General features: G+C 57.0%; 2 protein-coding genes across 2 annotated transcripts in view; one reads left to right on the top strand and one right to left on the bottom strand.

The window, feature by feature from the left end:
• VOLCADRAFT_88764 (uncharacterized protein) overlaps nt 1–5,429 on the top strand; it is a gene marked incomplete at both ends in the record, with an annotated part of 10,270 nt that extends 4,841 nt beyond the window's left edge. Inside the window, 7 exons of the mRNA XM_002948509.1 lie at nt 281–561; nt 1,007–1,441; nt 1,658–1,801; nt 2,500–2,799; nt 3,153–4,087; nt 4,152–4,884; nt 5,388–5,429. Of these exons, the coding sequence (XP_002948555.1) occupies nt 281–561; nt 1,007–1,441; nt 1,658–1,801; nt 2,500–2,799; nt 3,153–4,087; nt 4,152–4,884; nt 5,388–5,429 (2,870 nt within the window). The remainder of the gene's footprint in view (nt 1–280; nt 562–1,006; nt 1,442–1,657; nt 1,802–2,499; nt 2,800–3,152; nt 4,088–4,151; nt 4,885–5,387) is intronic.
• A 2,518-nt stretch (nt 5,430–7,947) lies between these two features.
• Nucleotides 7,948–12,242, bottom strand: VOLCADRAFT_116830 (uncharacterized protein; the record flags this gene model as incomplete). The annotated part of the gene is made up of 4 exons (XM_002948376.1): nt 7,948–8,117; nt 9,975–10,080; nt 10,415–10,497; nt 12,173–12,242. The coding sequence occupies 4 exons, from the start codon at nt 12,240–12,242 to the stop codon at nt 7,948–7,950; spliced, it is 429 nt and encodes a 142-aa protein (XP_002948422.1).
• Between the last annotated feature and the right edge of the window lie 2,870 nt (nt 12,243–15,112).

Genomic DNA, 15,112 nt, shown 5'->3' with positions numbered 1-15,112 from the left:
TTTGTTGGCGCTTTCTGACCACGTGGTGACTGATGATGGTGGACGTCACGACGGATGGCGGATATAGAGACGGCGGCCAAGTTCTCTACAGCCGCCGCTGCAGCTCTGGCCCAGAGGCGCATTAAGAATAAGGAAGATGAGGCGCCGGCCGCGAAACCCACCGCATCGCCCGAGCGCGCGACAGCGGCGGCCTCCAGCCCAGATCAGCCACCAACAGCGGCGCATGGACATGGCGCCGGTGACGTCGCCGCCGCCGCCGCCGCCGTTGCTGGCTTGGCAGGATTTCACGGCGGCGACGCCACTGGCGCGGCGCGGCGGCTATCCTCTGGGATGCCGCGAGCGACCGCTGTCGGCGGCGGCGACGGCGCCGCCCCGGCGGAGCTTGGGCGCAGAATGTCGACGGAGGCGGGGATGGACGGCTTGCCAGTGGCGCCGCCGGGTACGGCAGCGGCTGCGGCGGCAGCGGCGGCGGGCTCCTCCCCGGCGAAGCGTACGGTGTTGAGGGCGGCGCTGCCCGCTGCGGCTACGACAGGAGATGAGACGCCGCCGCGAGCTGACCAGGTGTGGTGGTGGGTCTTGGGGAGGGGCTGTTCGTGTGGAGGTCCCACTCGTGAGGTCGGGGGTGCGTGTAATAGCTGTTAGGGCAGGGTAACGAGAATGTGTGTGTGTGTGTGTGTGTGTGTGAGAGAGAGAGAGAGAGAGAAGGGGGGGGGAAATGTGTGTGAATGTATGTGCTTGAAAAAGCTGAGCCGCGAGAAGGTATGTGGGTACTTGAGTATGGGGTGGGTTTCCGCTGTCTTCGCGCCGCCGCTGTGTTTACGTTCTCAAACCGCCGTTCGCAAAAGAGGAGCAGAGCGTGCACTTCCAACGCGCACTCGTAGGTGGGCTTCCTTTTTTAAAGGTGGTTGTCAGGTTGGTTGGGTCTGTCGTACCTTGGTTTCGGATTCGTCGATGGCTAATTATTCTCGTTCTGCCTTTTCCATCCTATTGCTGACTCGCGTTGTAGGACGGTGACGCGCCGTACGACCCCGACAAGTACGACGAGCCGTACGATCCCGAGGCTCAGCAGCCCGACGATGACGACGCCAACTTACCCAAGTACGATCCCTTTGACGGCTCCGAGCCGCCGCCGCCGCCGGCATCTCAGCCGGCTGTGGTCAACGCCTCCGCCGCCGCCGGCACTGCATACGCGGGGGCTACTGCCAAGTCGGTTTCCATCGCTTCACTGCGAGCCGCGCCGGCAGCTACCGCCGCCGCCGCCGCCGCCGCCGGCGGTGCAGACCGTCCAGGGTCCCAGCCGTCACCGCTGCGCTCCCCGCCAGCTCCCGCGACGGCGGCGGCGACGGCGGCGGCGGTGACGGATCTTGCCCCGGTAATTCAGCGGCAACAGCCCGGGGAGGGGCCCCTTCCCGATCTGCCTCTGGACAGCGTGGGCGAAACGGTGAGAGCGGATGTGTGTGTGGGGGGGGGGGGGAAGGGGAGGGGGGGGAGCTCCTGGAACGGATGTTGCGTGTGTGTTTTAATGACCCCGACCTGCCCTGATCAACCTGCCCTGATCAACCTGCCCTGATCAACCTGCCCTGATCAACCTGGCACAACCCGACACAACCCGACACAACCCGACCCGACCCGACCTGCCTTTATGTCCATGCACCAGTTATGGAGCGGTGTAATGCGGTGTCCGGGAGCGACCTCGGACAACCTGGTGCCGGTTGAGGTGTCGTACCTTGGCGGCAGCGGTCGTCTGGGCCCTATGTTGCGGTGCTCCGAGCCTCCTACGGAGCTGCTGGTGAAGGGGCAGGTGTGTGACCGGGGGGGTGTGAGAGGGGTGGGGGTGGGGGGGATGTGGAGATGTGTACGACGAAACACACACGATTGACGAGAAGAAGAAACCATGTACTGCTATTTCACCCCCCCAAAAGACCAATAATACCGCAGGAGATGATGTAAGATACTGACCCGTAGTGCCTGTCGGGGGGGGGGGATACGTCGCATATGCGGGTGGTGGAGGGGGTTTGATGGGGAGGATGGAGGGGGTGCGGCCACTGTTATAAAGAGGGGAGGCCACGTGTGGTGGTGGTGGGCGGTAGCTCATCCTCATGGGAATGGGAGTTGGGGGGGTAGATAGGTTGGGAGGGGCATATCAGAGGGGTTGCGGGTTGCTGAGGAAGAGAGAACACCGTCACGGAGTGCCTCTCCGTTTGGGCGGTGGTTGGGTGTGCCGGATGAGGGAAGGGGAGAGGGGGGCTGCTTCTACACATACACACATGTAAAGACTTTCCATGCATCTTTTATGGAAAGAATGGAGGGAGTGCATCTTGCTGTGGCATCAGGCATAGCTTCTAAAATGATATAAACTTTCCGACAGCTCCTGACAGCCATGGGTGAGTACGTATGTATGTCCATCTGCAGTACCACCCAAGAGTATGAACACCCATGTAACCTCCCCTAGCCAACTAACCAATTAACCAACCGATCAACTAACTAACTGACCCATAGGTAAAAATGGCCCGAGTGGAGCAGTTCTTTGAGGATCTTCGCCGCAGCCGCAGCCGTACCATCACACTGGCGCTTGTACGACCACTCAGTTTCGAAGAGGCCGTGGCGGCTGGCATGACGGAAGCGGCCAATGCGATGGCGGCTGGCCGAGTGGGCGGCATGGCGGAGTTTGTGACACAGCACCGCAGCCGTGCAGGTTTGGCGACGCCGCAGGCGGCTCTGGAGGCTTACCTTGTGACCCGTGGGTCGCTAGCGGCGCGGCTGCTCAAGACGGCGCGTGTGGTGTGCCCCGCCACCCAGGTAAGGACCGTTGACCGTTAGGCACGGACCGAATTTTGGTTGTGATATTAGGCGAATGGAATGGCCTTGGAAATATATTCGTCGTCATCATCATCGTCATCGTCATCATCACCCTGCTTGTAAGAAGGGTTCAGCTCCCTTGGCATCTCCCTGAGTACTCTTTGCCTGCTGGTGCTGGTGTCACACTGCCTTTATGCTTTCCAATCCTTGTCCTTGCTTTTCAAAGCAACAAGGATAGCTTCATTTGGAACGTATATATCGAACGTCGAAAGAGTTCTTTTTTCCGTTTTTTGTTTGTTTATTTTGCCCTTTCTGCCATTACCGTTTTCGTACTTTTGCTGTTTGCGCTGCAGTTGGCGCTTCTTCCCGAAGACATTGGTGATGAGCAGCTGCTGCTGGCCCTGGTGCACCCGAGGTCCTGGGAGGCCCCGCCGCACGCCCTCGTCGCGCCGCCACCACCACCACCACCACCATCCGTTCACCACCACCACCACCATCATCAACATCAGGAACACCATCCCCACCAACACCACGGCCAGTCGTTCGCTCTAGGGCAGCAGGGGCTGGAGCAGCCGGCGGCGGCGCCGCCGCCGCTGGAGATTGACTTCAACGGCCTGGCGGCCGCGGCGGCGGCGGCGGGCCTGCTGACGCCGCCGCCGGGAGCCCCGACGGCGGTACCCGCCGGAGTACCGCCAGCGGCGGCGGCACCACGGCCGGCGGCGGATGGTGGAGGCGGCCTACCTATTGACCTTGGTGCGTTGAGTGACCTAGCGGCAGCGCTGGGTATTCCCGGGACAGGGACAGCGGCACCGCACTCTGAGGCCGCCGCGCCGCCGCCCCAGGCGGCGGCGGCGGCGCCGCCGCCGCCGGCAGCGGTTATCGTTGATGCGCCTGGCGGCGCCGCCGCGCCAGCCACTCAGCTTGTAACCGTGGTGATGCAAAACCCTGACGGCACATTGGCGATTGTGGCGATGCCGCCGGGGACGGCGCCGCCGGGCGGCCCACCGGCGGCAGGTCCGCCGCCGGCGGTGCTGTTGCAGCCGCCGCCGCCGCCGCAGGCAGCCCTTGGTCCGCCACCTGGTCCCGGCGGAGCCCCAAGTTATCCCCTCCAGGGCCCCCAGGGAACGCATCCAGATCACCCAGGGATGCTGCCGCCGCCGTACCTGCCGCCGCCGGGAGCGCCGCCGCCGGCAGGGCCTTATGGAGAGCCGCCGCCGCCACCACACGAGCACTACCCTGGCGGCCACGGCCCCCCACCGCATGGTCGGTACGGCGAGCCACCGCCGCCGTACGTAGACTCGAGGCCAGGAGGACCGCCGCCGCCGCCGCACCATGGCTTCCCGCCGCCACAGCATCAACAACAGCATCCACAGGAGCCGCCGTACTATGGAGGACCGCCGCCGCCGCACCACCACCACCATCAACACCACTATCAACCGCCGCCGCCAGGGCATGGTGGCGGCAGTGACCCGGGGGCTCCACCGCCGCCGTACGGGCCGTCACGTGACGGTCCTGAAGGACGGCCGCTGCCGTACTACCCGCCGCCTCGAGATGGTCCCGACGGCCGCGGACCAGGAGGGTACGACGACCCGTACTATCACCGCGGCGGCCCGCCAGGCCCCCATGATGGGCCTTATCCGCCGTACCGCGGAGGTCCTCCAGGGAGAGGCGGCGGCCGCGGTGGCGGCGGCGGCGGCGGCCCGCCCCGAGGTGAATGGGGTGGCGGCGGCGGCGAACAAGGCCGGTGGGGTGGCCGCCGTGGCGGCGGTGGCCGTGGTCGCGGAGCCCACGAGGACGGCCGCGGCGGCGGCGGCGGTGGCGGTTACGGGTACGAGGGGTATAGCGGCGATCGGGGTCGGCCCCATGACGGCGGCGGCTACAGAGGTGGCGGCCGTGGCGGCGGCGGCGGCGGTAGAGATCGAGTTGATTGGGCCGGCGGCGGCGGCGGCGGCGGCGACCGGAGGGATTGGGAGGGCGGGAGACCTGAACGGGGTGGTGGGGAGTGGGCCCGAGATCGCGAGCGTGTGGGTACCACCAGCCGTCCGGACGCACACCATCCCCGCTAAGGATGGCGCCGTACGACATGTACGTACAGCGCTGACGTACACTCGCCCAGGTTTCTTTCCTGGCTTCCGGTGGCAGTAGCAAGCAGTTGCAGTTAAAGGGGGTGAACACCCGTCGGGGGGGGAAGTCTGCTGAGCATTTTGGATTTCCTGTGTGGAGCTTGACGTGTTGTTTCCCCCAACCAACCCAACTTTGAGGCTCTTTACAAAAGTTGGCATTTGTGCGCGATACCGTGCTTCGCACGCTTTTTTTGGTTTGTTGCGAACACGTGTCGGGTCATCATGTACGGCATGTACGGCACCTTCAATACAGCACTTCCTTGGACTTTTCGGTATGGCGAATTTGCATGAATCTCTTGCTTGATGTGCTGTGTTGGTCCGGTTGTGCTTTGCTTGCTTGATGCGTTGCTGTCGTGTGATTATTGTTGTTGCCGCCGCCGCGGCGGCATATTGCCCATTGTTTGCTCTCTTGCACTTTAACCCCCCCCCCCCCCCCCACCACCACCACCGCCCCGGGTTGCCTAGCGGATGCGGTTTGACGACTCCCCTTTGAGGGGTGTGACCTGATTTTTGGTGGGGTTTGCGGGTCATGTGTCTGTGTGCGTCGGTATGTCTGTATGTGTTGTGCGTGTGAACGTTACAAGTATCTATCTGACCGGGGGCCTGACGACACTGGCCACAGGGGAGGGGCTGTTGCTCAGCCCCAACGGAAAGGCCGCCTGACTAAGAGCTCTCTCTCCCGCCGACGGGGAAGAGGGGCGCGAGGGGCAGCCCCCCCCTCCCCTTCCTAAGCAGTAAAGAGCGCCGCAGAGGCCCACTGGGGGGTAACGCTTGATTTCGGGCGAGATTTCTCCCGCCCCCCCCCCCGCCCTCGAGGAATTTTAAACTAACTTTTAAAAGAGCTCCGGAAGCTCTTTGTGCGTTGCGAGGCAGGTGGGAAGGAGGAGGAGGGCGGAGGTAGGATTCGACGTATGGTGGTGCTGTCCATTTCTTGCTGTATGTATGTATGTATGTATATATGCGGGCTTGAGAATGGTCAGGAGCGAATTAGTGAATGAACGAAAAGAAAGAGGGCCGTTACATGATGGCGATAATGCCCTCTTCTCTCTTCCTTCCGCCTCGGCTACTTGCGCGTCAGTTGGCGGTTGGGCCGCATGATCTGTTTTCTTCACCGAATGCGCAATGGCCCACGCATGGTCACGGAGGCACACATGTACGAACGTAATGTACGGACATGTACGGAAAAACATGTACGGAAGGAAGGTAAGGAAAGCGTGCATATCCGTGTGCGGTATGATTGTTGGTGAGCTAATAATTCCAAGGAATGTTGGTGAATTGTGTTTTTCGGTGGATGTGGGCAGCTTCTACATAAAGGCAATTCCTCCTCCTTCTGTGGGTTGTGGGGATCGATGACCGTCCTCGCTTTTTATGGGAGGAGGGTGAATAACTGCCGCGGGTGTCGTGTATGTATGTATGTATGTATGTATGTGCGTAGTATGTTTGTGTATGTGTGTATATGTGGGGTTTTATGTGTGTGCGTGCGTCCATTGCGCATTTTTGGACGTGCTTTTCGCACGCACATGCACGCTGGCTGCACGACCCAAGTCATCCAATTTAAGATGTTGGAGAGATGTTGGTTGTTGGAGCCAGGCCCTATAAAACCCCAACCCAGCAGCCAGTGGGGAGAGGTCGCCCCCCTCCCGGTCGACTGCTGACTGGCTAGCTGGCGCTCCAGGGAGGATCGGTCGGGTGAACTAAACCACTGCAGTTGAAACAATTCTCTTTTCGGTGCGTGTGTGTGTATGCGTGTGTATGTCTGTATGTGCAAAATTGTGTCTTCTTGTGTCGGTTTTAACTTCGGGGGACGGGGAGGTCATTGGCCGCGCTCGTGCGCTGTTGGTGTGCCACTGAAAGGGGGGATAAGCTGAAGGCAGTGACACATTTCAACAACATGTGCCAGATTCCGCTTTGTGCACCGTCCGCATGTCCTTATACGATGCACGACATGATGGGATGCGTGTGGTGGTGGTGGTGGCGTTGTTACACTTGTCCGTGCGCGTGTGCTGCCTCTGTCCGCGTGCTCGCTCACTTCCTTGCCCCCATTTCTTGCACGCTGCGAGCTTGTCATGTGCTGTGTCTCGCAAGTGCTCATTCACTCACAAATTGGACACAGAACATAAGTTTTGCTGCGTTGTGAAGAAATTAAGACTGGGAAGAAGGAACGAATGCGAAGACGAGTCTCGTCAGTTAAGGAAACAAATTGCAATCACCTTCTCTGTTATGTGTGTGTGTGTTTTGACCGTTGTTCATTGGTGCGGTTCGGGTGGATCTGGTGGTGATAGGTGGTGGTGTACGACTAACTTTGAAATGGCCGTACGGGTATCCTTTCTGACGCTGACGTCGGAAGCTGCACCCGAAGTGGTGAAGCCAGGAGACGCCGTGACCGGCGGAAGAGGAAGGGATAGAAATAAAAGGAAGATGTGTGGCCGTGGTAACACAGTGTATGTATGTATGTGTGTAGCCCTCCCTGAAACCCCCCGGGTGTTTTACGAGGTCCATGTGCCTGTGTGTATTGCTGTAAAGATGGTGGTAACGGCAGGAGGAGGAAATGCAACGGAGTAATCAACCTAAAGAGGAAAATGTCTGACATTGGCATTCCCGACCAAAGCTTCTTGCCTTCCTTTTCTGCAGTGGCCGCATACTCCACACCTTCCCCCCTCTGACCTGGCCTGACCTCACCTCGCTTGCAAGTCGGGGAACAGCCCGACCGCAAACGAGCGCAAAAAGAACACAATCCCATTAAATATTGCAACAAAAATCAGCTGCGGAGGCGAAAAACCTCTCTGGTATTCCGCCAGCTTTCCAATTCAGCATAAAACACGCGTACATACCGACTCCTCTCACCAAAACATTCCACCTGGAAGTTCTCACAGCAGCTTTTCGCTTGACCAGCCAGTCCATTACATACAGCTCAAGGTACGGCAGCTTTTATCCCGTTGCAGTTGACTGAAGGTTCCGCAGTACGGCAGAAAAAAATGTAATGCACCTTCACCATCACTTGTTTGTAGCTCAGTGCATCAAATCATTAGGATTTTAATAAGTTGCTCAGCAGCCCGGGGCCCTTCTTCTCCGGCTCGGCCGGGAGCGCCTCCTTCGCGGCTGCGAGGTGCTTCAACACGCTCTCCCGTACGGGCGGCGTCAGCTTCGTACGTTGTCCGTACGCCATGTAAAACTCGCCGAGCTCCGACAGTGCCTCTGCGACGAGGACAAGGAGCAAGAAGAGCGCCGCCGTAGAGACAACGTTTTTACGGCAGAATGGGTACATGATGAAAGTGGTGAATGAGGTGCGAACCGAAAGAGGCGGCCAGGAAAATGCTGGCTGTGGCCGGAGCGCTCTCTACCATACCCTCCCTTGACCTCACAAACCCTAGATCACTACCTACTGCAAAAACCGATACCGACGGTGTTGGTTGGGGGTTTGGTGTGTTCTGGCGCTACCTAAGGCTGTCGAAGCGCTTGGCTTTACAGGGGTTGTGTAGCGCTGAACTTCTCGAGCACATGGCCGCATGCACGCCTGGGAGGAAGGGGTCTCGCGTGTATACGAATTTACGGAAATTTAGGGGTGCCGATTGCTGAGTTGCGGATTGCGAGGAGCTGTCAATGCCCCGTTGTACCTATATCCAGCGCGTGTTATCTATCCGGTCCATGGTGTCATGCTATGTTCGTTTCATGTATGTGTAGGAAGGTCGCGCAAGGTGTAGAGGCTCGTGACCTAAGCAAATTTTCTGGGACAGGACATGTACTATGCGGTGGGTGTGGCCATTGGTCTCACGCACGTTTTTTCACTCCTTACATGTTAATCTGGCTCGTGTTGTTAAGGGGATATCGTCGGTGCCGTGTATTTGGAACTCATCTGGGTACGGTACAGTTGCACGGAAGCGAGGCATGGCGTGGAGGTGCGCTGCGAGAGCGTTATAACGGTCGTTATGCAGCAGAATTTGTCTCATGCTGTGGTGTCTGATGTGCTTGTAGATTGATGTGCTTTGGTTATGCCAATACGGTTACCGACACAGCAGCTTGGCTGTGGAATACTTGCAAGACAAGATAATGCCCAGATAATGCATGTTTATAAGCGCTCTGTATACCCTGGGCTGTCGAGTTAATTGCTGTGTCGCTTACTCCGCAATGCCCTTCGTTGTTTAGAATCGGCCGATCCTAGAGGAGATGGTTATAAAATTAATAATTTATTTATTATTTGCTCATAAAACGAGCATCCGTGAACGCGATGACGTCGGGGCAAGCAATACCGTGTCGTGGGTGGCACAAACCCCGTGCACCCTAGGGCGGCAAGGGTGCACAACTAGGCTATGGCACGGAGGCCGTGCATCCGAACGGCGGCTTACAGCACATGGAGGAACGTGACTGCCAGGGGTGACCGCGTACAGCACACACAGCAGTACAAACCCCACCTTATTCCCACTCCAGTTCTTCTGGTTTAATGGGGCGTTTCAATGGAATTTTATAGATTTCTTGTGCACGTATCTTGGCAGCGCCTTCCGCATGTCGTATGCGTCTTCGTCCCCAGTGCCCAGTAGCCCCCACTACCGTATCCGATGGATTATGTAAATAGCGGGTCAGTTGTGTGGCTGGCAACCTCACCGCGCCACAAACCATCTCCTTTCCCCCCCAAACTTGCTTTACACATCCCAACATCGTGTTCCCTGTCCCATGGCAGAGCCACATTCCAGCATCTCATCGAGAGTCGCTTCAACGGTTCCGTTGCTCCCCCCTAACCCTAACCCTAGCCCTTCACAGAACTATCGAAACCCCAAACCCCGAACCCCCGCTGGGAGTTTCTTATCCCGAAGGGCCCTGATCAGTTTGAAAATAGATTGTTTTGAAAATAGATAGTTGTGCCGGTACGACTTGGAAGACAAAACAACATCTTAAAAGGAGATAACAATACAGCCATCATAATTCGCGCAGAAGCAACAGTTACCAACAGATTATGATGTGTAATTTTAAACGGAATAAAGATGATTTTGATGGGATATTTCGTATGTTGTCCCCAAATATTAGCAGGAGTTGCACATCCATTCCAACACCGCGCACCTTTGACTTCCGCGTGCGTTATGTCGCCACTAACTCGCGGGTTGTCGCGCCACTTGCGAACAAACTCACGAACCGTATCCTTAGCTGGGTCGGCCTTCCGACGCACCTGCATTGGGAGTTATTGACGGTTGGATGCGTAGGCGTCCGAATCGGAGCAACCACGTAGACAACGCGAAAAGTGCAAAAGCAGTACCCGGGCGGGCGGGCGGATGTAGGCGGGTGGTTTTTAAGAGGGTCGTGATCATCGTCATATCACACACACTCACTCACACTCACACTCATACACACACAACACACACACAACACACACCAGCAGAAGATGTCCGTTCGTCCGACCCCGCGGCGCCTCTCCCCCTCCCCCCAGGCGCTGCCCTGCCCCATTCCCCCCTGGGCCCCTCTGCTCTCTCTCCCGCTGGTTCGTTAGTTCGTTAGTTCGTTACCTCGGCCTCCGACGCCCCACTGGCCTCCGCCTCAATGGAGTCACTCAGTCCCTCACTCAGCCGCTTCACCAGCTGGCGGTACTCTGAACACGGAGGGGGGGGAGAGGATGGATGGGTGGATGGATGGATGGATGGGAGTTGGTTGGTGCGGTTTGGCTGGGGTGCGGTTTGGCTCCCCGGACTCCTGTGGGGAAAGCGGGCGGGGCAGACTGAAGGAATGTGTTGTGTTGTGTTGTGCGAGGAGAGGGAGGTGAGATTACGGCTGCGGTGCTGGTTTGGCTGGTTAGATGTGGTTGGTTGGTTGGTTGGTTGGTTGGGTCGGCGATGGAGCGGTTGATGAGTCTTGTGGAGCTCCTGAAGAGAGGCAGCCGGAGGGTGGCCACAGCGCTGCTGCGACGGCGAGGTGACCCTCCATCAACAACCCATCCCGTGCAAATGGCAGGAGGGTGAAGCAATGATGGATACTAAGCAGGGAGCTTGTGGAATACCTCATGCCCAAAAGGGAGAGGCGTGCTCCTGGAAAGCTTCGCAACCCACCCTTGGGCAGCTTGGCTTCTTCATCTGCGAGAGCCGCATGCGGAGTAAGAGATAGAGCGCCTACCACCAGAGCAAGTACCGCGTCGCGTCTAGTGAAATTGCCCGCGTGCGGTGCTCCTCGGGTCGGCAGGTCAGCTAGCGAGTATTGCCTCTGTTCTGAGTTGCTGTTTATAGATGCGGTATCTTCAGGGTTGTGTGTGCGATTCGCATAGCACATCGGTTGAGTTCCTTTTGCGCATGGCGCAAAGGGTACAATTCGCCTACTTGCGCCCGGCGAGGACAGCAAAAGAGCACTGTTTGATGTTAGCATTTTTCGTTCATGCTCCTCAGATTGCCCTGAGCATGCGCATCAAGCTGCGCCTACACCTCTGTCATTAGGCCGTACAGGCACACAGATCAACTACAATTTCCCGGTCGCACAGGATTGGCATAATGCTGTTACCATATTACGATGAGTCGTCCCTGGTATCGCACTGAATTTTCAAGTCAACAACACCAAATCTGCATTTTGCCAAGGTCTGTTATTGATGCTTAATAAGCACCAATAACATAATATGGTGTTATTGGTGCACTGCTGCTTTCGCAAAGCAGTACAAAGCTTCCCTTAAATACTAGGCTAACTCTCTTATTAGGTCCTTTGTGTCTTGTTTCCGTTTCGGGATTTTCCCACTTACAAGCGAAGGGCCTTCCTCTACTTCCTCCGGGAAGGCGTCACAGACTCTTAAAAGGATGTTTACATGGCTCAGCTATTACCATTCCACAAGATCGAGCGGACGGGCTATGAGCCACCACGCTGAAGAATTATATAGCAAGATGCAGTTACCACGGTGTCCATGAAACCGACCTTGGTACACGGCATAGAACGGAACGGAGAATTGGCAACGCAAATGTCGCCCTCACCCCGAGCACGACGCGTTCTCATCACTACGCATTTTACGGGGTTTCCGCACATCACTCTTTGAGCATGCACATTACAACTTGGCCTTCATTGGGCATGGCTGAGTCACGACTGCCGTAAGACGATAGACTGACACCGCAGCTTTAACTACCTCTTTACCAGCATAACTAATCAACGGATTGCAAGTTCGGATCTTCAAAGCCATTATTGAATAGTTAGAAGTCCACACATTTGCCTTTTAGCTCCCAGTCACCTACGAATATGAGACGTGATAAGTCATCAGGACAAGCCATGAGGCATATAGCCAAGGAACTCCAGCTTACCATAGCGCGTCGGCTCCTTCCCACGCGGCCCGTAAATTTCACCTGTCTGCGGATTTGCAACCTGTCCCATGTGAAAACGCGCGGTTACCTACAAGTCAGGTTTTTCATAGATATCTTGCGCGGACAGCAGCACACCTCCTCGGTTTCCTCGTCTCCTACTTCCTCATCTCCCTGCAATTTCGATTCCCTCGCTTTCTGTATCATCTCAAAGAGCTCTGCTTCCGTTTTTTTTTGAAGCACGGCGGTGAAGCTTTCCAAGGGGTTCGGAGCGACCGTTGATTGCGACGAAGAAGTTCCGGAAGACTCAGGTTGCGACGACCAGTAACGGGGCCGGGGAAATGCTGTTTGCTCTAATGGCTGCGTTAGGGACCAAAGCCCCAGCGGAGCCTTACTGGAAACGGCAGCTATGCTGCCTTGAGCACATCGGCACGCCAGGGCTCGTAATTGCGCACAAGCGTTCATTTTGTCGTTTCCTAGAAACGCGCAGGATTAATTGCGAATGTTGTCTAAGGCCGCTTTTGCAAGAGCAAGCATGTCTTGCTTGGAGAGTATCTTGCGCCAAACCTTAATACAACAGCGTTAATACACAATGCATGTATGCATGTACAGAAGTCGTTTCCCCAAAGCTAAAAGGCCCATAGCATCACTGCCTTTTGCACGACAAAACGTCAGTTACCAGACAAGGTACCACGTCATGCACCTAATCATGACGCGCGGCGCACACGAGAGCCTTTCCATCTTACGTCTCCATTTCCACACGAAAACCCCCCAAAGAGCGATCAAACGAGAGCACGTGAAATTAAGCCGGTCCCAACCCACAAGAACGCTTGCTCGAAGTCTCGGAATATTATCACCATGCCTCTATTACCCAAGCCTCTTTCACCCCCAACCCTGCAAAACACGTGCCACGGGGCCCCTCTTTCCCCGATTCCTTAATAAGTATACAGCGCCTGCGTGAGGAACCTCACGGATTTGGGGGGCCCGAAGGTTTTTATGGCCCCATAGACGGGCATGTGCGTGTGTGTGGTTTTCTCTGCCGTTTGCACCAAAGTGCTCATGCCTTTCCGGTTGGACTGTTGGGAATTAGAGTTTAACCTGCGAAACGGCCGTGAGCGCACTGCGCGTACCTGCAGGCTTTGTGACTGCTGAGCGGTTAAAGACGAATTGAATATTTTCGCAGAACGCCCTGTTTACACGTGCACATGGGCTAAGTACGATGGCCACCTCATGTTTCAACGGCGCTGCATCCACACCATTACGACTGAGGCGTTGGCCAGGGCCTGCGCCTCAATCGTAGCAGGCCCTGGCCAATGCCAGGCACACCTCTCGGATATTCTGGTTATTGCTCTAGGGGTGCTGTCAGCTACGTTCGACATTATTTTTGACGCTTTTTAACGGATAGATATCTTTTAGGAAAGGAAATGCAAGCTATAGGTACTGCGAACACTAAGGAGGCCAGGCACGTCGCGCTAAGAAGGCGCTTCGTGCTGAAGCGGACGAGCGAGGATGATAAGGGTCCCCCACGTCACCGGCATCGACACCATCCAATTTTTACGTACAACCCCCGCACGTGTGTGTGTCTCGGAACTCGTAACTTGTAGTAACTCTGCCACACGACTTCTCGGTACATGTCCAGGATACTCCCAGTGCGCCTGCCTCCCTCCCTTCAAACGACTCCTGGTCCTTTTCCATACCCTTCCCCTTCGTACTCCTCTCCATCCTTCCGAGCACAATCCCCCGGGGTAGTAGGTGTAGTGTGTCAAGGACGACACCTCACTTGCCAACTTCTGACCTCATCCATTATATTATCTGTAACTCTTCAAACAGCCTCCTTACCCTTTCCCCTATGAGGCGTTTATGCTCGACATATCCAAATCCTATCGTTCAGGGACCTTCACACCGCCGGAGGCCCTGCTGCTGAGTGATGTCCCCTCTGCCGTGCCTATGTGGTGTACGGTACAACAGTACAATTTGTACCTCCTCTTTTTTATTCCCAGAGACCCAAGTTTGTCCCGCTTTTCGTGGGGTCATCCTGGTCATGTAGCTCTACCGCTGCAGCTTTTGTCACACGCACGGCCAACACGCCTCCTCGCCCCAAATCCCACTTCCCCCCTTAAAAATGCAGCCACATGTCAAGTGTGCCACAGAATGCCGACACGCGGGTAATACACACATACACACACACGCCTCGGTATAAGGATGTGCCAAAGCCCTGGGAGAATTGTGGGACGGGGTTTGGCGCGAAAATGCTTTTTTTCCGTACAGGTCGCACACTGCCACAACATGGCCACAAGAGGCAGACCCCCCGGCGGCAACCTGACGGATGCTGACAAGGCACGGACAAAACGCTGACAAGCAAAGAAACCTGCGTTCATGAAGCTCACTGCTGAAGAGTAATCCTGCCCATATGCTCAAGCGCTGCTGCGCCTCTTGCAAGCCCAACAACACCGCACACAAATCACCACACACCACCCACAGCCGCCCGTTCCCTTTCCACCCCCCAACCCACGTGGCCCCCCTCAGCCCGCCCCAGCAGGGTTCACTCTCCCCCCTCACCCAAACCCACCCACATCCCACCCACATCCCCGGTCCTCGCTCCTACTGCTGCCCCTACCGCGCCCCTCACCGCCGACCCAGATCACTCCGCCTTCCGCATTCTGCTGCACAGCTCCGAAACCAACAGTCAATGAAAGGTTGGCGCTTCGTGCATGGGATCGAGCCGTAGATTGATGCTTCGCCCAACCCCAACCCCAACCTCACTGCACTCCCCCTGCAGTCCCGATTCTCAACCCCCATGAGCCTCACGCCACGCCCTGAAAAAACCCACACGCCACGCTCCCCCCAGTTCCATGCGACAGGGAGGGGTTGAGCTGGTTTTGAGTGCATGGGGCCGGGGGGGGGAAATGTTGGGGGATGTTGTTGCGAGGGCGGGTGGTTAGA

Source organism: Volvox carteri, assembly GCF_000143455.1.
Source record: "Volvox carteri f. nagariensis unplaced genomic scaffold VOLCAscaffold_10, whole genome shotgun sequence".
Lineage (NCBI taxonomy): Eukaryota > Viridiplantae > Chlorophyta > Chlorophyceae > Chlamydomonadales > Volvocaceae > Volvox > Volvox carteri.
Note: the sequence above shows the minus strand (reverse complement) of the source record. Positions and strands in the feature narration are given on the sequence as shown.